The sequence below is a fragment of the Pelobates fuscus genome, chromosome 4 (genome assembly GCF_036172605.1).
Source record: "Pelobates fuscus isolate aPelFus1 chromosome 4, aPelFus1.pri, whole genome shotgun sequence".
Taxonomy (NCBI): domain Eukaryota; kingdom Metazoa; phylum Chordata; class Amphibia; order Anura; family Pelobatidae; genus Pelobates; species Pelobates fuscus.
The window spans coordinates 224,885,639-224,910,427 of NC_086320.1; the positions used below are offsets into that span (position 1 = coordinate 224,885,639).

Below are 24,789 nucleotides of genomic sequence, written 5' to 3' on the forward strand. Positions count from 1 at the left end.
AGCAGATCTACGCTATGCATTATGAGTATATACATACAAGCACTATCACTTTAATTTAGTTTTGACACTGTATTTATTTATTTCTTTTTAAATTGAGTTTATCACATTAATTTTGCATCATATATATTCACAATGCTCTTACACACAGATTATTTAAATACACTTCAGCTGATTTAGCTCTAGCACAATTTGATTTGTCTCCCTTGTTGGAATTAGTATAGGACCAATCGATACTGGGGTGGACAGTGGATTAACACAATATGGCCATATGGTGGAAATGTATCCCCATGTTTGCTTGCTGAGAGGTGATTTCAAATAGTATTGTAAGATTTATAAAACTGTATTTTTGTGCACTCTGTTCCGTAATCTGTATCGTGTTCTAGTAAGACAAAGCAGTGTGCCAGAAAATCATTTGTAAGAAAGTAAAGTAACTAAAAGGGATCTTTTGCACTGTTCTAATATTTTCTACGCTATAAAGTATGCCATATATCCTAAAGAACTGATTGCTTTCAAATCTTTAGACTAGCTTCTCCTCTTGCGACAGTCCCATTACTTGCATTGATATGAATATAGTGGCACATGTTTTCCCTTGCTCATATAAGTGGAAGCAATCTGATGGTGTGCTCTTTGTGTGCCCGCAAAGAGCGTCGCTTGCAGAATACAAATTAGGAGCAACTCTTTATGTGAAGTACACCCATAATTTACTCCATTGAAACACATGGTGGGGGCACTGCACATGCTGTGCATTTTATAGTCATCTGTTCAACACAGTATCTGAAATTAAAGATGTGCTGCAAATAAAGGACATGGACTACAATGAAATATTGATTTATTTCTCTTACATAAGATATTTGCACTGACAATTAATTTAAATAAAACATACGTTCTAGTTCAATACTAGTTTTCTTATGTTTAACTTTATGGGATTTATTTGTAATTTTCTCATAGGAAAAGAATCCAAAGAGAAACCAAATGAGTAAGTACAAAATACTTGAGAGATTAGCTCTAAACTAGCGCTTTTGTGCATTCAGGCAGTACACCATCAACTCTCCACAAATGTCTCTGAACAATTGCAAAAAGACAGGATAATAGTGTTGTATGCTTTATTTTGCTAGACTAATATTGAATCAAAAAAGAAACTTGCACAGTACCAATATAAGGGCAGTACCTACGCTATTGATGCAGCACAATAAGCCTGGATCTGTAATCACATAAATATTTATTTAAAATGTACACAAATAAAATAAAAACAGCAAGCTAAAGTCCTTAGGTTTGCCTCTGGGATGTGTTATGCCTGTAATGGGCTTTTTCAACAGGAATATTGCCTTAACAAGGAAGCACATAGATTTAAAACTAATCACTTGGAGCAGGTGATTATTCAAGTTAGAAAAGTTCACTACAGATGAAATCTGAGGACTTCAGCTTGCTGCTTTTATTTCATTTTTAAGATGATGTAAGTTTTTCATAAATGTTTGTTTATGTGATTATATTTAAGTCCTGTGGCTTCAATGCCTTCACGGATCCTGAATGCACAAAAGTTTAGAGCCAACATATACTCTTGCATATGTGAGTGTAATATCTCACTGCCTTGTTTTACACATGCTGTTAACAAATCACTGCCCTTTAGGAGTTAACTCCCTTTGTTCCTGCAGCCCTAGACACTTCCCTACATGTATTGTGCACAGCCTTCCATAACACTTCCTGCAAAGTGAGAAATAATCTTTACACTTACTTTATTGCACAGTCTGTTTAATTTAGATTTTCTTATCTCTTGCACTGTTAATAGCTTGCTAGACCTTGTACTCTACCCTCTGCTGCTCCAAAGTCAGCCCCCCTATATAGAATGTACACCAAACAGGTACGCAACAAAGATATGCCGGACTAGGAGGATAGAGCGTTCATACAGGTTAATGGTAAACAATGTACTGCTTGTGCTGACTACACCACCCCACTGTTACTAGAAAGGAACACCCCTATGTAGAAGATACTCCAGACAGGTGGGTGACAGCGGTAGAACGAACCAGAAGGGTTGAGCAAGTATATAGGTAGATGGTGAGCGAGTATCTATTAGTGCTGACTAAACCACCCCTCTGCTGCTTCGAGGCAGCCACCTTAAATAGAAGGAATCAGAATCTATCAGGGAACCCAGTCATATCCTAATTAACTATCAGAGTAAAATCAAAGTGCAAGCATTGGTAGCCCGACCTGCGTTTCGGCGGTAAAATTGGCCTTTCTCAAGAGCTAAACAGGCATCCACAAATGGTCAATTTTTAATGGTAGGTAAGTCCCACCTATAGCAGGAAGAGGCCAATGGCAAGAGTTTTTGTAATGACATGGGCGGAGTTCTCGTGATGACATTGCGGGGTTCATTCCAGAGAGAAGATGACACAATTCATGTCTGTGCGCGTGCGCAGTCATGGTGTATGTCCCGAGACACCTTGTTTCTAGGGTTTCCCTTACTAATAAAAGACTGCTTATAGATATCAAGCTCTTTTTTGATGTTTATTTGCTTAAGTCATGCATTGCTAGTAATGTTACTGCATCTATTGCAATTGTAAGTAATTAAATCTTTCTTACCAAAATAGTTTGTTCAATTCAGAGAGAAAGTTGCATTTGAAAATGTTGCTTATAAAGGCAGCCTGATAGTTTTATATTTCTTGATATAAGCTTGTTTAATTTTTTATTTATTTATTTTTTTTTAAACCCTACACAGTGACCAGACTGAGCCATGTCCATCGGAAAGAAGTCTTGGGGAGGTGAGGAAATCATATTTTGCTCTGTAAATAATTTCTTATTCTTGAATAATTGCATATTAACTGCATACTGTATAATATTTGCAATGTCCCTGATGTAGTTTTAAAATCCTTTTCTTGTATTTGTTTTCTCCTTGAGATTGTGGGATTATATTGTCTTGTTTTCTAAAAGACCATTGTCTAGAATGCAGATGATCTCACAAAAGAGTAACTTAGGAATATCTGAATATCTTTACACATGAACACAATTGAACAAACTAGTGTGTCTTTCTTTCTAGTTCAACTTGTGCTTATCTGAAGAGATAATAAAAGCATAGGGTGCAGCTTAGAGAATATGCCGCTAAACATTAAATTTAACTCAAAGCAACACTTACCTAACTCTTTTTCTCCAGTGTAATTTTTTTTTTACCTTGCTGAGAATTTACTGTTGGTCATTTTGTCCTCCTGCATCTCTGCAAATGGACTATAAATGGCAGCCGTCTTCTCCCAGACTCTACAACACCTTCACAGTCAGTCTCCACATATTTTTTTCAATGGGATGCCAGGAGTGGGATTCTGACAATAGAAGGATTATTTGCATTATTATTGTGTGCCTTATCCAGTTGTTTGAAAATCTGCATTCTACTACTCATCCATTAAATGTGCTCTCTAGTCCTACTCCTCAAATGTAACCCCTTTTAACTACTTCTAAAGAGGTAGTGTTCATATTAAAGTGTTGGTCAATAAAAATGACTGCATGTTGTGTACCCATTTACCAATAGTTCTATCAATTGGTCCAAATGAGCATTTCAGCATTTCATTCTTTATAAATGTGTGGATTTCAAGAAAAATCGGGTGCTAAGTTGCACCTCTATTGCTTATTGCCTCTGTGCAAGTGGAAGGCATTGCTTCTCATAGAGGAGGCGTGCAGACAAAGTGCTGCGGATGTTATGCATGCCCCCTGAATTCACATGCTTCTGTAAGATAAAGCAGTGTATTAGCTTGCAGAGCATCAGTACTGATAATCTCTTTGTGTGAGGAGTTATGTTACAGTGAAGAGATTGTCTTGCTGCTGTTTTACATGTAGGTTAACACTTTATTTATGGGAGCAGGATGTACCAAATAATCTAGCTCAAGCATGTCAAACTTGCGGGGCGCATGCGACCCACAATGATTATCTTTTTGGCTCGCCTGTCCTGGGGCTGCTTTGTGCTGTGGCTGCAACTGCTTCTTGTTTGCCCTCCCAAGGCCAGTCGCTCCCTACTACTCGCAGTGCCAGAGGAGTCGTCTGGCCTGCATAAGCAGAGAAGAACCAGGGATGGAACTGAAGGGCGGCTCATCTTACGGTAGGGGAAGAGGGACTTATGGGACCTTCCTGTGTAGTGTGTTAAATTGGGGGAGGGAGGAGACCAGTGTATTAAATTGGGGGAGGGAGGAGACCAGTGTATTAAATTGGGGGAGGGAGGAGACCAGTGTATTAAATTGGGGGAGGGAGGAGACCAGTGTATTAAATTGGGGGAGGGAGTGGACAGTGTATTAAAGTGGTGGGAGGGAGGAACAGTATATTCATTTGGAGGAGGAAGGGGGACAGTGTATTAAATTAAGGGAGGGAGTGGTGGATGGGGGGCAGTGTGTTAATTTGGGGGAGTGATGGAAGCGATGTATTAGAGTGGTGGGGGGTGAGCAGTGTGTTAATTGGGGGCGGGGCAGTGTATTAAATTGGGGGCAGGGAGGGCAGTGTATTAAATTAGAGTGGAGGGAGAAGGGGCAGTGTATTAGATTAAAGGGACACTCCAGGCACCCAGACCACTTCTGCCCAGTGGTCTGGGTGCCAACTCCCACTACCCTTAACCCTGCAACTGTAATTATTGCAGTTTTCATAAACTGCAATAATTACCTTGCAGGGTTAACTCCTCCTCTAGTGGCTATCTACTCCTCTACTAGACAGCCACTAGAGGGCACTTCCTGCTTCATAGCACAGGATCTCCAGCGTCGCTCAATTCCCCATAGGAAAGCATTGAAAAGCATTTTCAATGCTTTCCTATGGGGAGCTCTAATGCGCATGTGTGGCATTTTCACCCCTTCAGCAACCGTGGATGGGTGGTGGGAGGGAGAGGGGACCTGCAGTGCCAGGAAAACGGATTGTTTTCCTGACACTGGAGAGTCCCTTTAAGGGGCAGTGTATTAGATTGGTGGAGGGGGCAGTGTATTACAGTGGAGGGAGGGGGGGCAGTGTATTCAATTAAAGGGGGGGCAATGTATTAGAATGGTGTGCATGGAGACGCTGATTGGGCGCACCTTTTTGACACACATGCACAATAGCCTCCGGATTGGCTGAGATCATCACGTTTGATGATCTCTGCCAAAGTTCAGAACACGCTCATAGGACTTCAAAATAAACAAGATAAATGTAATTTTTTTTTTTTTTATTGCTGTGCAACAGCATACATTCACCATTTCAGTCCCATTACCAAACTTTTCTTAAAATGCCAAGGTAGTTGGACTGAAACATTGGTTATATGCAAATGCACGTCTCCTTAAAATAATTTGCTCTTTTGTTTACTTTAAAGCCATAAGAGTGTGAGGACATCCAGTGTCAGTTAGGCGACTTTTTTTATACTGTATAAACCTATGTTTCGATGAAAACTGAAGTTTTAGTATTTTTGCCGCCCACATAGACTTAAACCTTGTTTAGTTGGCCCATGTTAGCCTTTGTGTTTGACATGCTTGATTTATCTGAAATTGTGAACACTCCAATGCTGCATAACTATGGCAAACATTGTACATGAGAAGGAGAAAGAGCAATACTGTTTAATTTCAACTGCAAAGGAGCGGGCTTATAACAGTGACAAACAGGGAGTTAAGATGGAGCCCACCAGTTGCAGGATAAATAGATAAGATTTCAACATTTTATTTTTCACACTGCACAAATACATATGTATTAAATATGGAGATAAGTAAACATAATATGAAAAAATCTTGGGTAGTGGTGGTTCTTTTTTTTTTTTTTTTTTTAATTCTTTATTTTTGGTGCAATAAGAATTACAAACAGGTCTGTGGTGCCACGACAGCAGACACAGGCTCAATGATGCAGACACAGTCATGACAATATTCAGTTGCACGATTTTTGTATATAAGACAGGATGTATTCGCATGTGTGTTGCATATAGAATGTGTACATCGGCATTTGTGAGATGCGTTTCTATAGAGTACAAGAATTTAAACTTTGCTTTTAAAACTAAGAACATGCTTAAATAACTTAGGCTAAACATGAGAAATAAATTGAGAAAACACACTTATGGGTTGTGCATGAGACTGTGGGTATCATGTTGTAGAGCTTGGGTGTTTAACTGTATAGATTGTGTCACTAGTTTGAGAGGTAGGGTAGCTTGTACCGGTAGGGTTAAACTGGCTTTAAGTGCTTGTGGGCCTTGTTTCTAGTTTGGTAGAAGCTCACAGGACAGGTGAACCGGATAGCTGGGGTTAATAATGTAATAGGGTTGGGAGAATTGAGTGCGCTTAGGGCGCCGTCACGTTTCCAGCCTACCCTGAGGTCCCAGTAAGGCTACTCTTGCCCGGCATGTTGATTGCCTCCAGTATGCTACGATTTATAACTTTGCTAAATTAACTTAAATGAGACTACAGGAAAAGGTAAAAACGTTAGGGAACCTTGCCGTCCACATGACTTGCAGTATTAGGTTCGTCCGTTCCTTGCCGGGATTATCCGACGCCCTGCTGGGGTGTTACAGACTGTGAAGGATTTTCCTATACGGCTGTCCCATGGCATAGGTGCAGACTTATTAGGTAAAGTTAAGGTAGGTATCTCCAGTGAGATTGCGCCGTGCCGAACCCTGGTGGGGCTTTTACAGTTATGGTTGCCTGTGGCCCAAAAGTAAATGATAAGTTAAGGAAATAAAATGTGATAAATAGCTGGTTACAGGCTAGACATGCTAAGTGTGGCTTCTAACGGGCAGGTCTATGCATGAGAGGTTATGTTGGTTACAGCACATTAAGGACACGTGCTGCAAGGTGGGTATCAGGGCAGGAGAGTCTTAGCTTGCTCAAGTTCCGTGTAAGGCCAAGAGATAGAGGTGATCTGGGCTACTACCGCTAGCTATACATCGTTGGTGTTGTTGTATAATAACGGCGGTATGGCTCAGGGAAATGCTGCCTGGAGTATATGCGGGTTAGACCTGCGTCTAGACCTGAGGTAAGATAAGCTGGTATAGCTGAAACCAATGCAAAAGATATTAAAATAAAATAAAATAACGAAAAAATAAAAATATAATAACAAATAAATATATAATAACAGGAAAAAAAAAAAAAGTTCAGTTCGACTTAGGCGTTTAGAGTATGTACTCAGAACCCATAGTGTGGGATAAAACATGTCCTTTGGACCGTCCCATTGGTTGGTGTTGCACCAGGTAGGTGGTGTCTGGCTACCCTGACAGCGGTCGTCGATCTCCGTCGGCAGCAAGGTAGGTCTTGGTTGTTTGGGTAGTCCGCAGCCCTGTTCACGTGGAGGTCGTAGCGTAGGCGCCTGCGGGTGTCTTCCTGGGGATAAACTCTGTAGCATGTACGGAGTGTCTGTCTAGTGGTAGGCTACGGCCTGCGGGATACGTTGCTTGATTCTGAGAATCTGTGGGGATGTTCAGGAGCCTCATCACCCCTGCGGCCTCTTGGGGGTTGCGTATCATGTGGTTGGTGTCTCCTCTGCTGACGTTGAGGACTCGGTTTGGGCCCCAGCGGTATTGGATTTGATGGAGGCGCAGGAGGGCTGTAAATGCGCTCAGGGATCTCCTCCACGCCAGCGTTCCGGCCGACAGGTCCGCATAAAAAGAAAGAGACAGCCCCTCAAAGAGGTACGAGGGCTGTCCTTTTGTGGCATCTAGGACCATCTTCTTGTCTTTGGCCGAATGGAATTTTAGTATGAGGTCCCCAGTGGCAGCCTGAGGTGCCTTTGCTGGTCGTGGTAGCCGAAATAGGTCCTCCAGTGTGATCGTTTTAGCTGCCTTAGGTGTCAGCAATGCCGTGAGGAGTCGCCTGATGAAATGGGGTAACTCCGCATCTGGTATGGAGTCCGTGACCCCTCTAAGTTTGAGGTTGTTTCGTCGGTGTCTGTCTTCCTGTGCGGTCAGTTGGATTTCTTGCTGCAGGGTTTTTTGCTGCAGGTCCTCGATCGCTGCTTTCAGATCCCTGATTTGGTTGGTGTGGCTGTCGGAGGAGGCCTCCACCTTTCCCAGCCTGTCTGTGATGCCCTTGATGTCACCTCTAATTAGGGCCACGTCGGCGGCTATCTTCTTATGGTGAGTCGCCATCAGATCACCAATTGCTTCCATGGTCACTGGGGTGGGGGGGGTCATTGTGGTTGGTTTTGTCCCCTGTGATTGGGAATGTGTCAGCGTCGCTAGTATGGAGTCTCCCCCATCCTCATCCGACGACCCCTCCGTGAAGTCCGAGCAGCCGCCGTGCATGGACTCCATCTTGGCGCCTCCTGCCTCGTGCGCCTGCCGCCATAGTTCCCCGATGTCCATGCCCTGTCGGGGCTTATCGGGTTTTGCTTTTTTGTTTTTCCGCCCCATTCGGCTCTCCCGGTTCCCTGTGCCGTCTCTGGGTACTGTTTGCGTGGGTTTTGGTGCTGGCAAAGTTGCTTTAGCTGTAGTTTGTCTCAGAGCACCGCGGCCATGCGACCGCTCGCTTCAGATGTTTAGCTCCGCCCTCGGTGGTTCCTTTTTAATACTTTATGGATAATTATGAATAGCTAACAATTCTGCGAGTTGTCTTTTTGTTCATTTACTTGTTTCTTGGCAATCATTTTTTTAATTTTTTTTTTATCACAGGGTAATAAACACTCAGCCGTCACATACAGCAAAGCAGAAGTGTTTGCTTTCTTGGTATGTATTTTTTAATTTATGTTCGCTTATATAATATGCTTTAATTGACATCTCTTACTTATTATTATCTCCATTTATATAGCGACAACAGATTCCGTAGCGCTTTACAATATTATGAGGGGGGTGTTTAACTATAAATGGGACAATTACAAGAAAACTGATATATAATGCTGCCAAATTGTGATTAATAATACATAGTGTATGTGTGTATATATATATTATTATTATGTTATTTATATAGCGCCATCAAATTCTGCCTCGCTTTACAATATAATTTCAGATAGGTAATAGGTCTGCACTCATGGTCTTCTTCAAATGAATTTCTTTATTGCATTAAAAGGTTGTCCAGGGAGATCAACGTTTCAGTCCCTAACCAGGACTTTCATCAGATCAGGATATATATTATACAAGATCCAGCACACTCACTCATCCACTGAACAGCAACTTTAAAGCTCACAGATTTAGATTTATTAGTAATCTAGGCATAATGGGGGTTTAGTTACAGTAAATGATCATACATTGCATAATCCTGCCACAACGCCAATGTATGCCATTCTTGGCAAATTTTACTGGCAGGCTAATGCAATCTATGATCATAGATTGTAACTAAACCCCCATTAATTTTGCCTAGGTGGGGTGTTTTGAAATTAAACGATTACATTCTGTGCAACTTGAAATTGCTGTTTAGTGAATAAGTGAGTGCACTGGATCGTGTGCTTGCGTTCGTTCATTCTCACATTAACTCGCACAGGGGTATTCACTAAAGTCCAAATCGCCCCGAACCAAATGTGATAAAACCATCAGGCTGCATGTCGGGACATTTTGACTGCAAAATCTGGACATTGTTGATGGTATTCATCAGTGTCCAGATTTTGTAAATTAGGCACTGAACTCTCTTGTCTTTCTCTCCCCCCTCCCCCCGCCCCTTATTTTCTTTCTCTTCTCCCCCACTCTCTTGTCTCTCTCTTCTCCCCCACTCTCTTGTCTCTTTTCTTCGCTCTCTCTGATCCCTTCCCCCCACCTTTAGTGTAGCGTGGCCAAGCTCCGTCCGGTCCGCGGTACAGGAACTTATGTTTCCTGTACCCAGGCGGACTGACAGGAAGTGTTCACTTCCTGTCAGTCCGGCCGGGTACAGGAGACGGATGCTCCTGTACCGCGTACCGGAGCAGAGCTCGGCCACGCTACATTGAGGGACTGACAGGAAGGAGCGCTTTGCGCTTTCCTCCTGTCGATCCTTTTTTTCTTTTGCGCCCTAATAGACGCACCGGTCCGGACAGAGCTGCAGCTGCCTGAGGCTCTCTATAGAGCGCTCAGGTGGCTGTAGCATGAGGGGCTGGCGCTCCTGGTGGCGCCCCTTCTAAAGCAGCGCCCTAGGCGACTGCCTAAGTCGCCCATAGGAAGCGCCGGCCCTGCAGGTATCTTTGCAGGGGGATTTATAGAGGGAGAGCAGATCTGCTCAGTAAAGATCATGGATGGGAACACTTGGGGATATAGAAATAAATGTAGCTATATATTTAGATTTATTTCTTAATTGTGACTGCATGAATGACTGTGTATGACGGTGTCTGTATGACTGTGTATGCCAGTGTCTGTATTACCGTATCTGAATGTTTGTGACTGTATGACTGTGTATGTCCGTGTCTGTATGACTGTATCTGAATATCTGTGCCTGTATGACTGTATCTTGACGTCTGTGTATGACTGTGTCTTCCTGTCTGTGTATGACTGTATGTCAGTGTCTGTATGACTGTATGTCAGTGTCTGTATGACTGTATGTCAGTGTCTGTATGACTGTATGTCAGTGTCTGTATGACTGTATGTCAGTGTCTGTATGACTGTATGTCAGTATGACCGTGTATGCCAGTGTCTGTATGACTGGATTTGAATATATGTGCCTGTATGACTGTTAATGCCAGTGTCTGTTTGTCTGTGTATGTCCTACCCTGTATGACTGTATCTCGATGTCTGTGCCTGTATGTCTCTGTATGAATGTTAATGTCAGTGTATGTATGTCTCTGTATGTCTGTGTACGACTGTCTCTGTATGTCTGCATCTCACTGTATGACTATGGTTTTTGTAGGACAGTTTCTGTATGTCACACTATGGCTGTATGTCTGTGTAGGACATTGTTTGTAACCCTATGTCTGTATGTCTCTGTATGACAGTCTGTGTGTCTCTATAAGAGTGTGTGTGTATCTGTATGACTGTATGTCTGTATGACAGTGTACCTGTATGTGTAGATTGTATGACAATGTGCCTGTATGTTTGTGTCTTTGTGCATGTATGTCTAACAATAAGATAGTGTGAGCGCTCCAATAATAAAGAACTAGATAAGTATAATAATGTCCACCACTTCAGCAATAACATGTTAACTAGAATCTCAGCCACAACTCTAATTAGCCAGACAAAAAATGAAAACACACTCTTTTTGGCTTAAAAACACACATATAGTGCCTATTTATTAGAAACAAAAAAAAATTTAAACGAGAAAACACACAAAGCAATGAATACAAAGTGGCTAAGTGTAAACCAGCAAAAAATAAAATCCCTGACAGCTGCCGGATACAATTTTGCAGGCTAGAGTATCACTAATTAGCCTTTCCACATAATGCAAAAATAAACATGTCAAACCGGTTATACAAATGTAATAATTCACACAAGCACCTTGTAAAAATAAGTGTTTCCCCCCAAAAGTCATAAATCCAGCTCCAGTGAGGGGCCCCTCCGCTGAAGCTGATAGCCCCTCCGCTGGTACCAGAAAATAAAAACATTAAAACAAACAAAAGTTAATAAAATAAAAGGAAGACCGGACAAGGAGCTCAAAAAGGGGGTGCAGGTAGGTGCTGAGGGTGTTACACAGGGACTTCCAATAGTAACTTACCCTATTTGCCACACTGCACACTGGGCTTAGGGAGCACGCCAATGACCCTGTTGAATCAGTCTTTTTTTTTTTTTTTTTTTTTTAATTCTTTATTTTTGGTGCATGTTGCGTGACACATAACATAACCATCGTAGGTGCCACTTCCATGTGGTCAAAGAATAACAGTTAAACATCTGGTATGGCATTCAGTATATTTGCACATTTTGTTGAGGTGGTGGTCTGTGTGGTTATAACGGGGTGACCTATGTGTTCGTATTTTACCTCCATGTCAGTGTAGATCTATTGTGAGCTCGGGGTGGAACTTTTCTGTGGTCGTTCGTTGTATTTGTTCGGGTTATGTCATGGAGGAGCTGCTCCATTACGTTGTCTTCTGTTACAGCTGTGTAAGCTGTCTGTCCGGGGAGCAAGTAATGAGTCGTATGTCGTTGGCTAAGGTAGTGTGGGGTTGTCAGTTGCCACGTGGGTTATGTCGAGTGTTACGGGCGTCTAGAGGTCATGTGGTATCCTGTTTGTGCCCCTTTGGTTTCTACCCCTTTACACTGGGGCGTTAGGTGGGGGGGATGCGGTGATGAGTGTGGAGTCAGAGGGCGCATTCTATGCCCGACCTGTACGTCGGAATTTTAGGGCGTTTAAGGTTATGTCGCCTCTCTTGTGCGTTTGTGTGAGTAGGTCGTACCAGTAGATGTGATATTTCACTGTACGTGTGACAGATTAATACTTAAATGAGAAAAGAAAAGACATATAAGAAATAACCTAAAATGGAAAGGAAAAGGTAGTGAAATCATGCGTATCAACAATAATAAAAGGCGGCCTTGTAAGGCCCATTAGTCCCAGCAATAGCTGTATGTTCCTCTCTCTCTTTTCTCCCATCTTTCGTTCCCCTTGGGGGGACATACGGTCGTTAATGTCCCTTCAGGTAGTGGGGTCCCTGTTCCTCCTTGGTTCAGGTGTGGCTGCTTTGGGTTGGGAGCGAGGTGTTCCTAGCGCACGGGTTCCGTCTGTGGGTAGGCCCAGCATTGTTAGCAGTGCTGGTGCATCCATCGGGGCTGTGGCTTTATAGGATTGTCCGCCCTTCGTGACCCACAGGGTGTTTGGGGTTGCCCATCTGTATGTTAGGTTTTCCGCCTGCAGTGTCCTTGTGAGAGGTTGCATGCTCTTCCGCCACAACAGGGTGGCTCAGCTTAAATCCTGAAAAAAGGATATATGGCCGTTTTCAAAGTTGTACGGAGTTTTCCCCTTTAGCGCTGCTGTTAATCCTAGTTTGTCGGCCACTGTTTGGCATCTGAGGATTATGTCTCTTGGTACTGCGGCTGGGGCCCTGGGGGATTTGGCTATTCTATATACCCCGTCAAACGTAAAGTACTTAGCTTGTAGCAGGCAGAAGGGATGCCACCAGCCGTCTCACGTAGTGTGGTAGTTCCTCCAGATGGATGGTTTCTGGGACTCCCCTTATCTTTATATTTTTTCTTCTGCCTCTGTCATCTAGAGTGCTCACTTGTCTGTTGGTGTCAAGTTGGGCCTTTTGTAGCTGGAGCACTTTGTCGCTTAGTGTCTGGAATTCCTGTTTCAGGGTTAGTACCTCCGTTTCTGTGGCTTTTGTGCGTACAGTGACAGCTTGCACCTCAGTGGATAATGTTGCCAGATCAGCTTCCCACGTTTTCTTGAGGTTAGACTGGAGGCTTATAAGCATCTCCTGGATGTCCTGTTTTGTGGCAGGGGTCATAAGTCCTGATGTGCTGGCTGTGTCGTGGGTGGCCCAGTGTGAGCTCTGGGGTAAGTACTCACTGTCAGACTGTTGAGCTGTCGGGTCTCTCGTGGGAGAGGGCTCCCGTGAATCTTGTGATGGCGTTGAGGCCGTCCACATCTGGCCTATGCCACACTGCATTTTAGCAGCGGTCGCTGGTGGTTTTTGGGATCTTCTCCCAATTTCTCTGCTCGTCTGGCAGGGTGGCAGTGGGTCTATCAGGTCCGGGTCCCCCCAGAGAAAGTGTTCCACTGCGGTCGCGGGCGTCCTGCCCCGGTTGCGGTATTTCTTGCCCGGAGTCTAAAAGAAAGGCATCGGCCGTTCCCGGTCGGTGCCCTGAATGCAGCTCTGGTGTCAGGTATGTCGTGGCTAGTGGGATTCCGGCGATATTTAGCCCTGATGAATGGTGCACACAGGAGCTGTAAGAAATGGCGACCGCTCCTGTGCGCTGCTTGGCTCCGCTTGAATCAGTCTTCAGGTAACCGCGTTGAGGAATGTCCGGTACCAGGAACCGTAAACCAGGAGGTAGAGGTTGTGCTGGGGTCGTGCTGAGATCGCAGTAAGGCAATGAAGTGGTGAAAAAATGAACACGGTCTATGCGTTTCGCCTGCAGATCAGACTTTCTTAAGACTGGTGTTCATCACAACAATGATCAGCTTTATACACCCATTACTTAATAGATTAATTGAAATCATGCAATGCATTACTAATAGAACTGTTGATTGTAATCATATGCTGTATAGCGAATTCAGTTCAAAACAGTAAATAATAAACATTAGGAGGATATTCCTCAATAATAAACTATAGATAATAATAAACTAAAAAATATATAACATTAAAAATCAAATAAACATAACCTTGTAGGCAAATGGACCATAATAGTAGAGGCAACTCCATAGATAAACTATAAACTAAAAAGTGACCAGATATACAGGGCTAATTGACATAGCAAATTGAATAAGTTAATAAATTAAAAATAAAACAAATGAGGAAAAAATCTGTAATTGCCCCATTGTGGGGGGTGGGGGTTGTTTGCCTGTACATATCTAGGTCTGTATGGCTGAGGGGGAAAGAGACACCCAAAGGGTCTGTGGAGAGTAAGAGAAAGACAAAGGGGCTGGTGGGAAAGTAAGAGAAAAAAGGGTCTGGGGAAGTAAAAGACACACAAGGGGGATTGTAGGAAACACACAAGGGGGATTGTAGGAAACACACAAGGGGGATTGTAGGAAACACACAAGGGGGATTGTAGGAAACACACAAGGGGGATTGTAGGAAACGCACAAGGGGGGTTGTAGGAAACGCACAAGGGGGGTTGTAGGAAACGCACAAGGGGGTTGTAGGAAACGCACAAGGGGGGTTGTAGGAAACACACAAGGGGGGCTGTAGGAAACACACAAGGGGGGCTGTAGGAAACACACAAGGGGGGTTGTAGGAAACACACAAGGGGGTAAGACATTCAAAAGATGGGATAAGAAATGCGAAATTGGCTACAGAAGGTAAGAGGTTTAAAGAGGGGGTTGCAAGGGTAAAGACACATGGGTAAAGATGCATTTTTTTTTTGGGGGGGGGGGGGGGGAATGCATCTTAGCCTGTGTAGACAAAACTCCTTACACCCACAACCAGACACTGTATACATACACTGCCACAAACGCACACAGCATACACAACAGGATATGGTATACACACAAAACTACACCCACACTCTAACACAGTATACACACTTACACTTACTGCTACACATAAACAATGCTACACACACAGTCAGTCATAGTACACACTGTAAATAATATTTTAGCAATTTAGGGAACTTTCCTCTTCCAAATGTTATGCAACATCCGTAATGTCGTGTCCAGTCACATCAGGTATACATAATTAATTATGCAAATTTGCATGGCTGGTATTTTTCCTCAAAAAAGGTGGCAACCCTAATTAGGTTCATTTCCCCTGGTGGCCAGGGGAAAGGAAGCTAGGTTCCCCTCTTAAAATTTAAAGTATCCCCAATTCCCATGGTTTGGTGCATGTGCGCACTATGTTTTCCCTGTTATTTCCCATGGGATGATGCCTTTTCCCAGTTGCTAGTTTTGTTTAGCAGATATGCCCTACCTTCTGGCAGTTGGGGGCATATGGAGGTACGTTACCTCTATTATAGTAATATGGCGATCAGTAATATGGGGGTAGATTGCCTTCATAAGAGTTATATGGGGGTTCATTTTTGGCCACCATGAGGTTGTTGATTAATCTCTGATTCCTGTGCTATAGATCTAGGGGCATTTGTTACTTTCCGAAAGAATCGAACCAATGTTACAGAGTTAATCAGACCAAGAGAATCCTGACCGCATTTGGCTTTCCTAAATATGAAAATTGACAATGTGGTCGACATTTGGTTGAATGGAAAAATCTGGTGAAAATGACAGAATTAAGACAACAGTTTTAGAGAATAACTCTGATTGATTTTGTTTGTTGTTTTTGTTATTTTATATATAAATTTAATTTCTCCAATGTTTTATTTTAGCGTAACTTTGAAGTGGCAGATAAATCTGATGTGACTTTTATCAAAACAGTCACACTGTTGTTTTCAAAGGCTTTGAGGAAGTTTCAGGGAAAGGACCTTGAAGATAAGGTAAACATTTTCAAACACCTAATTGTGAATGTATGAATTTCCTTTTTTTTCTTGGGTGTGTTAATAAGCATGTGTATAAAAATGCCAGGATTGAAATGTTACTGCAAATATATATATATATATATATATATATATATATATATATATAATTTTCTGCTAGGAGTAAAAATGACGCATGTGAAAATGGGTTATTTGGGCTATATATATGCTTATTTTTTTATAAACTGTAACAAACTGGTCTAGTAAAGGATTCTATCAAAATCAGTTTACGGATTGAAAGTATCATGTCCTTAATTTTGGCATCTTCGTTAAAAAAAACTGCATGGTGGGTGATTTTATCCATACATTATTCTCTTTGACATACATGCCCTGGCATGCTCAAGAAGAGTATTGGTTACGCCACCAGGCAATATCGGTTGTAATTTAAAATAATCTGTTTCCAATTAGTAAAATGTTCATCAGGAGAGGGATTGAATTAATGGAAAGCACTGGTACAGAGCAGGATTTGTCCTGGTGCTGGCAAAAGATCATATAAGCCCAAGCCAGGACGTGTAAATATAGTGAAGATATATATAAATGAAGTGCATGTTAATGGGAAATAATTTGGGATTTACTGTGTTATACATTTCTGCAAATCCATCCCTCTTCACTCAACTCTGTGTGATTTTCAGCAATGCAGTGTTATTTTGTTTTTAAGGAGTGCTTTGGAGCTGAGCCAGAGTCTAGTGTTGATGAGGAAGATCTCAAGAGTCCCAGAACATATTCAGGTATGTCAAATAAAAAAAACATCTTATGTGACTGAGCTACACTGCCCATTATTATTATTATTACAGTGTAAATTATTTTCTACCTTGAATTAGGGATGACTTTTGGTAGAGTCTAGCAGGAGACAGACATCATCAAAAATATATTTTACATAAGTGAATTTTTTTTTATGTCTCACTTCAAAGAGTAAAAGACCAATGGGAAAAGAAAGCAAATAACGGTCAAGAGATACGGTTGTTTTTTTTTTTGTTTTGTTTTTTTACTGCAAGTTTTTCCTTTTTTATTTTACATGGTATACTTAAAGTAAACCTGTACTCTTGTATGAAAAAGTCTCTAAATAAAAAATAATTAACTTTACCAAAAAGGAGGATGGAGGAGGATACGACAACTGCTGCAGGGGGACTCACCACATGATATAGGCTTTGCAGATTATGCCGATAGTCTGTCATGTAGGGGAGAAGCACAATTAAGCACATTTTTCATGGCTATCTATACATCTGTACCTATTTCACATTGCTAGCACAATGTATAGATGGAAATTACTATGGAGATTGAAATGTGCGAAAGTGCATGACCGTTTCCCTATAATGTACTACAAATCTTACATTTTCCTTTATTCTGTTTTATGGTGGCAGTACATATGAGTATTCATCTTCTAATGACCAGGCAATTTATAATGACTAAAATAAAAATATTATATTCCACCCTTAAAATTAATCCTAAAGATATCCGTTTTTGCTTGTCCCATGTTGTAGATGGTGTGGATTTACTACTGACTAGTATGTCCGCAAGGCATATTCATTGATGCTCTGTTTTCTATGCCAAAGTTTTGTGGAAGAATGACCCAGGAGGCATTCAATTTTACTCCAGCGTGGAGTGCTGTTGATGCTTACCCAGGAGGACTTTTTCCTGTCTCTTCCATGAGAAGTGTAGCTAGGGCTGTAAGCAGTGAGACTGCAGAGGTATGACCCATATACCAAAACAGTTTTATTAAGCTAAATTAATGAAATCATCTAATTTAAAGTTAGTAAAATAAATGTGACCCCTAAGGGTTAAAAATAAATCTAATTTAATCCCTGAGGGTAGAAAAAAAAGTATAGTACTGCAAGCCGTGCTCAAATGGCAGGTAAAGGGTTAATTTAAATGTATTTTTCCCAAGAATGCAGTATAACTTTGCAATCAGCATTTATCAGTTGCTCACTCTTTTATGTCTAACATTCTGCAAATATTGTGCATGATTTATTAAATTATCTGTTTATTTTTCATCTCTTGCTATTGTCCCCTAACCATCATATTCTAATATACACCATTTCAACATTGCAACAGCTATACCAATCTTTCTGCTACTTTTCAGACAGAAGTGTTCTGTTTCCACCACTCTAATAAATATAGCCGTGTATTCTATTGGATACTTTGGTTAAAACTGGTAGAATTTACTTTGAAGAAAACATGTTTTAGACCACTTTAATTAATACAATCAAAATAATGATGGAATTTAATCTTTCACTTTTCAGAACACTTGTAAATGTCCTGATATTATTATTATTATCGCCATTTATGTAGTGCCAACAGATTCTGTAACGCTTTACAATATTATTAGAGGGGGATTTAACTATAAATAGGACAATTACAAGAAAACCTACAGAAACAATAGGTTGAAGAGGACCCTGCTCAAACCCGCTTACAGTCTATAGATATATGCATATGGAGTTTTTGTATTTGTGCAATACCAATATGTGTGTTTATAAGTGTTCATGTGAGCATGCATTTCAGTCAGTGTTTGTTGTTACTGTGTGCATGCTCATTCTTTGTCAGCACCTTTGTTTGCTGGTATTCCTCTATACGTCTGTGTGCAATATCAGTATGTATGTGTGTGTTCCTGTAAATGTAATCTTAGTATATATGTGTGTATCCGTTTACCTTTGTGTATGCCAATTATCTCAGTATTCCCAATTCCCTTGATCCATTTTCTATCTTCTGCACCCTTATTATGTCGCCCCAGCACTCCTCATTATATTTTCCTATTCTCACTCGTTTCCCCCACAATAAATTTTTAAACTGCTACCGGTAGATTGGTTGAGTGTCTGTACAGCAAAACGAAGGGTGGAATCATCTAATAACAATAAAACCTGATGTATAAATATAGGCTGCTCCAAGTATAAAGTTTAAAACATAACTATTATTCAAAAGCACAAAATAATTGTACACATCATAGCCCATATCTTTAATAAAGTGCAAAGATTGATTACAATTCCCACATAACCAGCCTAATGCGTTTTTTTGCTGCATTGCACTTGATCCTAGGCACAGAGAGAGCGAGGTACTGTTGAGCTGTTTGTGCAGTCTTCAAACCCTGCATGCCTGGCTTTAGGCCTGTGAGTGGAGGGGCCAGGTATATTAACATAATATCAAATCCCCATTTCTGCTTCACGATACTAGATTGATGCCAGCGACAAAGGCTTTAGGACTACACATGGACAGAAAGCTTTAGTAATAAGCGGCCAGTGGTGTGATCTCCCCAGCAGATCTGTGGTTATGAATCAGGCCCACTGCCTAAATAGACCGTGAGTGGGCCACGTTTGACAACCCTGTGCTAAAATAACTGACATGTTGAAAGTAGTGCAGACCTTTAAATACAACTTTTTACATTTAGGTCTATAAGTTATAGACACAAATATGACATTTTGTTCATGTTACTATAAACAAAAACTTTTTAAAATAAAAGATAATGTAGATAATCTTAAAAGAACCACACATTTATAAATAAAACATTGTAAATCTGTGCATATAAAATAAACCTGTGAATGTCTTTTTGTCTGTCTGTCTGTCTATCTCTCTCATTATTCCTAATCTTCCCTTAAAGTATATTTTTATGTTTTAGGCTCCAGGTCTGTCTCCATTTCAATACAGCCACTTCATACCTCATCACACAAACATAAGGATAAACATAGGAGGAGAAAGACTTATTCTCACTCTTCATCAAGATTACCTTCATCAGAGCATGTTCGGTCAACCAGTCGTTCTTCACTACAGATAACTATAAAATCAGCCAATGTAGGAGAAAATCGTAACATCAAAGAAGAGCTAAGCGAGATTGTCCTCAGTGAAAATGATAATACAGAAACCTTGGAAGTGATTGATACACTTGAGGAAAATTGTACTTCCAATCCTGATCTTGAAGGTATAAACTATTGGTGGTTTTCCTTTTCTGTCTATTTTCTGTGTTTCATATGCTCACATCTTACCAGATATAAGCTGCGTGTACACGGCCCTCAGTTCCTTTTATTAAACCAATTTTTTTTTGTAAAAGGCTGAAAGGATAAGTAAAACTGGTACCTGGCAGAAACTTCATGTGCTTCATATGGTTAGAGATACATAATTTTATGGATAAAAACTTTAGCTTGATCTGCTAGTATTGGTTTATATTTATGCATACCTTTGAGAAACAGAATTTGGGATTCTTGGCTTAGAGGCTTGTGAAACTGGTAGCGTGTTTTTTTTTGGGGGGGGGGGGGGGGGGGTGTTGTTGTATTCCTCTCTCCAGTGTGGTTTAATAATCTTTACAAACATATTCATATACTCAATGTACAATATACTCAATGTAACAAGTACATTTTACTGCAAAATATGCATGGATATGCATAGCATTTAAAAATAATGAAGGAGAATCATATGCAGAGCATGGTCCACAAATCTGTAAACTGCGTTGAGAATGAACTTTTGAGTGGAGTGCACTGCATAGGCTATAGACCTCTACTGTACAGGAGTTTATGGGATAAGTTCAGACCCTGTGTATCAGCAGTGGCAAAATAGGAAAAAAGTCTATATAATCAGGGCCGGCGCTACCTTAGCGCGCACCAGCCCTGGGAGGCGCAATGTCAGGCTGACTGGCAGGAAGGAAGCGCACAGTGTTCCCCTCTGGCCAGTTACTTCTTGTAGCGTGGCCAAGCGCAGATGTTACCGCCCGCGGAGCCCAGCCCAGCCTCCTACCCTGGTCTCTGCTGAAAGCTGTGTGGCAGGGGCAGGGATATGAATGTCATCATATCCCTGCTCCCTGTGTACCACACAGTGATGGGGCTGGGCTGCAGCAGGGAACTTCATAGAGCCGGACAGCATGCAACCCAGGGACAAGGTTGAACAGATGTAAGTATGTAATTGGGACGGTGTGTGTGTGTGTGTATGTATGTATGTCTTTGTATGCCTGCATGTCTCTGTGTCTGTATGTCTCTGTATGATTATTTCTGTGTTTGTATGACAGTGTACCTGTATGACTTTGATTGGATGCCTGTGGCTTGGAAGGAAGGAAGGACATACAAAGGGATCTGGAGGGGAGGGAAACACAAAAAACGGACTGCGGAAAAAGAGCCACACAGAGGGACTGTGGCGGAGAACGAAACATAGAAAGGTGCTGGGGTAAGAATAAGACACAGAAAGGGGCTGGGGTAAGAATAAGACACAGAAAGGGGCTGGGGTAAGAATGAGACACAGAAAGGGGCTGGGGTAAGAATGAGACACAGAAAGGGGCTGGGGTAAGAATGAGACACAGAAAGGGGCCGGGGTAAGAATGAGACACAGAAAGGGGCCGGGGTAAGAATGAGACACAGAAAAGGGCCGGGGTAAGAATGAGACACAGAAAGGGGCTGGGAGTAAGAATGAGACACAGAAAGGGGCTGGGAGTAAGAGACCTAAAAAAGGGGTTGTAAGACACACTAAAGGGGGAATAAAATACACTAGAGCACAAAAGAGTTAAGAAATTCAAAAGTGGGGGTTACAACAAGACACAAGGTGAAGATGAAATACAAAAAGATAAGTCCTGCGCTCACTCCCATCACTACTGGGCTGGCAGCAATGACTACAGTACACATCAGCCCCAATATATAGTAAAAACCAAAGAAAAGAAAGTTACCTGCGCTCTCTCCTTAATCCCTATGTATATTTAGACATCTTCACAAGGTGAAGATGCATTTATTTATTTTTTTTTTATTTTTTTTAAGGGGGATGGGGGGCGCCAAAATGTTTCTTCGCCTATGTAGCTAAAAATCCTAGCACCGGCCCTGTATATAATGCATAAAAACTGTGACCGTTTCAGACTAGTGTGACCATTTACAGATTCAGTTAGGAAAATATGGATCTACAGACAATTTCAGTTGTTAAAAACACAGATTTGGTTCTTCATAGTCCTAGATTTATAACTTCAAAAGTTTACTCAGAGAGGGCTGAAAAGCTTTGTTTATTATAGTCCACTTTATATATTTATAGTGAACAAGATATCCTCTTAGGTCTCTTATTAAAGAAAAAGTTACTTACAAAAATTGGACTCTGTCAGGTTTATGTATGTTACTAACGGGTGTAGTCAGTTATAAGTGAAATATTTTACTGAAGATGCATTTTAACACCTAGGAGGACACCCTATTACTTCTTAGTGTGTAGGAGAAAGTAAAACTAGATATAAATCCAAAAGATGTTCGGTGTTAAATCCATTTACAACAATAAACAGTTTCCATCCCATACACGGACAACTAAGCTAAGTTACAGGATGGATAAAATTTACTAGTCAATTTAAATTATGATTTATTAACATAAATACAAATTCTTGCTGATTATCATTTCAATATTTGCAATCAGATGATATACTATTATATATATATATATATATATATATATATATATATATAAATGAATGAATGAAAAGAGATGCACTCACAGGTCTTGATAGATAAAAAAGTCGGTATTTTTATTCTCCCAACAGGATACACATTGTCCGATCGACGTTTCGACCCCTTAGGGTCTTCCTCAGGATCAATGTACCCCCACAAATAAGACAAATATATACAAAACATAAACAATGTACTCACCAATCGTGATACAGTTCCCCCACCTCCATCGTGTGTACCCGGAAGTGTCCTCGCGATCACGTGACCTGACGTGAAACGTGCGTACTGACGTATTAATTTGTTGCTAAGCAACCAGTGTAACAGTGAGTGAAACAGCGAGAACGCTGCTTGTAGGGTATGAAAATAAAGATCTGCATGTGTATATGTTATGTATGTGATAAAGGATCCGAATGGCACTCCCAAAGCTATGCAAAGCTATGTAAAATCATCCATAGAGTGATCAGTGTATCTAGAATATACATGTGAACGAAAAAGTAAGTTAGTGAAAATTACCCAGTGAATAAGTAAAACAGTGAAACTACTGATCTCCTCTATATATGTGAAAAAGTGATGTGAGTATATTATACATTATAAACAGTGAAAATATATATATTATTTTTAAACATACACCTACAATATTTCTAAAAAAATATTTACTGGAAGACAAGAATGGTTCCGGCATGAGCAAGGAAAAAAGGCATATCTATATAGCAAAAACATTTTTTTTATGACTTTAAGTATAGGCCAATAGCCAAAATCCATTCCACTTAAGTCAGAGGCACAGGTAGTCAATTGATCACTCCTACCATCGACATCGACTGATGTCGATGGTAGGAGTGATCAATTGACTACCTGTGCCTCTGACTTAAGTGGAATGGATTTTGGCTATTGGCCTATACTTAAAGTCATAAAAAAAATTTTTTTGCTATATAGATATGCCTTTTTTCCTTGCTCATGCCGGAACCATTCTTGTCTTCCAGTAAATATTTTTTTAGAAATATTGTAGGTGTATGTTTAAAAATAATATATATATTTTCACTGTTTATAATGTATAATATACTCACATCACTTTTTCACATATATAGAGATCATCAGTAGTTTCACTGTTTTACTTATTCACTGGGTAATTTTCACTAACTTACTTTTTCGTTCACATGTATATTCTAGATACACTGATCACTCTATGGATGATTTTACATAGCTTTGCATAGCTTTGGGAGTGCCATTCGGATCCTTTATCACATACATAACATATACACATGCAGATCTTTATTTTCATACCCTACAAGCAGCGTTCTCGCTGTTTCACTCACTGTTACACTGGTTGCTTAGCAACAAATTAATACGTCAGTACGCACGTTTCACGTCAGGTCACGTGATCGCGAGGACACTTCCGGGTACACACGATGGAGGTGGGGGAACTGTATCACGATTGGTGAGTACATTGTTTATGTTTTGTATATATTTGTCTTATTTGTGGGGGTACATTGATCCTGAGGAAGACCCTAAGGGGTCGAAACGTCGATCGGACAATGTGTATCCTGTTGGGAGAATAAAAATACCGACTTTTTTATCTATCAAGACCTGTGAGTGCATCTCTTTTCATTCATTCATTCATATAACATAACGTGGGATAGCACCTAGGCATTCATATCTACTTATTGTTTATTTTGGAAAGGGTGAGTGCCAAGACACAGACTTTCTATATATATATATATATATATATATATATATATATGTATATATGCAACAAATGTGGGCGCACTCACTCACCTAGTTTTTAGAGGAAGAAACCCAGAAAAAAAAATATTCTGAACAAACTGTCCCATAGTGTTTCTTACTATGGGACAGTTTGTTCAGAATATTTTTTTTTCTCCCCTGTCCCATAGTGTTCTCCCCCTCCCATAGTCTTCTCCTCTCTCCCATAGTCTTCTCCCGCCCCCTCCCATAGTCTTCTCCCGCCCCCTCCCATAGTCTTCTCCCGCCCCCTCCCATAGTCTTCTCCCGCCCCCTCCCATAGTCTTCTCCCGCCCCCTCCCATAGTCTTCTCCCGCCCCCTCCCATAGTCTTCTCCCGCCCCCTCCCATAGTCTTCTCCTCTCTCCCATAGTCTTCTCCTCTCTCCCATAGTCTTCTCCTCTCTCCCATAGTCTTCTCCTCTCTCCCATAGTCTTCTCCCCCCCTCCCATAGTCTTCTCCCCCCCTCCCATAGTCTTCTCCCCCCCTCCCATAGTCTTCTCCCCCCCTCCCATTGTCTCCTCCCCCCTCCCATTGTCTCCTCCCCCCTCCCATTGTCTCCTCCCCCCTCCCATTGTCTCCTCCCCCCTCCCATTGTCTCCTCCCCCCTCCCATTGTCTCCTCCCCCCTCCCATAGTCTTCTCCCCCCCATAGTCTTCTCCCCCCCATAGTCCTCTCACCCCCATAGTCTTCTCCCCCCATAATCTTCTCCCCCCCCATAGTTTTCTCCTCTCTCCCATAGTCTTCTCCCCCCCCATGTTTT

The 24,789-nt window shown here is 41.3% G+C and overlaps 1 protein-coding gene across 3 annotated transcripts in view; it reads left to right on the forward strand.

Annotated features, from left to right (window-relative positions):
* The window catches only part of LOC134607980 (uncharacterized), a 109,446-nt gene that overhangs the window by 78,897 nt on the left and 5,760 nt on the right, over positions 1-24,789 (forward strand). For all 3 annotated transcript variants that reach the window (XM_063450596.1, XM_063450597.1, XM_063450598.1), the window contains 6 exons: positions 949-976; positions 2,714-2,756; positions 8,573-8,626; positions 15,764-15,871; positions 16,569-16,638; positions 19,518-19,817. In XM_063450596.1, the coding sequence (XP_063306666.1) occupies positions 949-976; positions 2,714-2,756; positions 8,573-8,626; positions 15,764-15,871; positions 16,569-16,638; positions 19,518-19,817 (603 nt within the window). The remainder of the gene's footprint in view (positions 1-948; positions 977-2,713; positions 2,757-8,572; positions 8,627-15,763; positions 15,872-16,568; positions 16,639-19,517; positions 19,818-24,789) is intronic.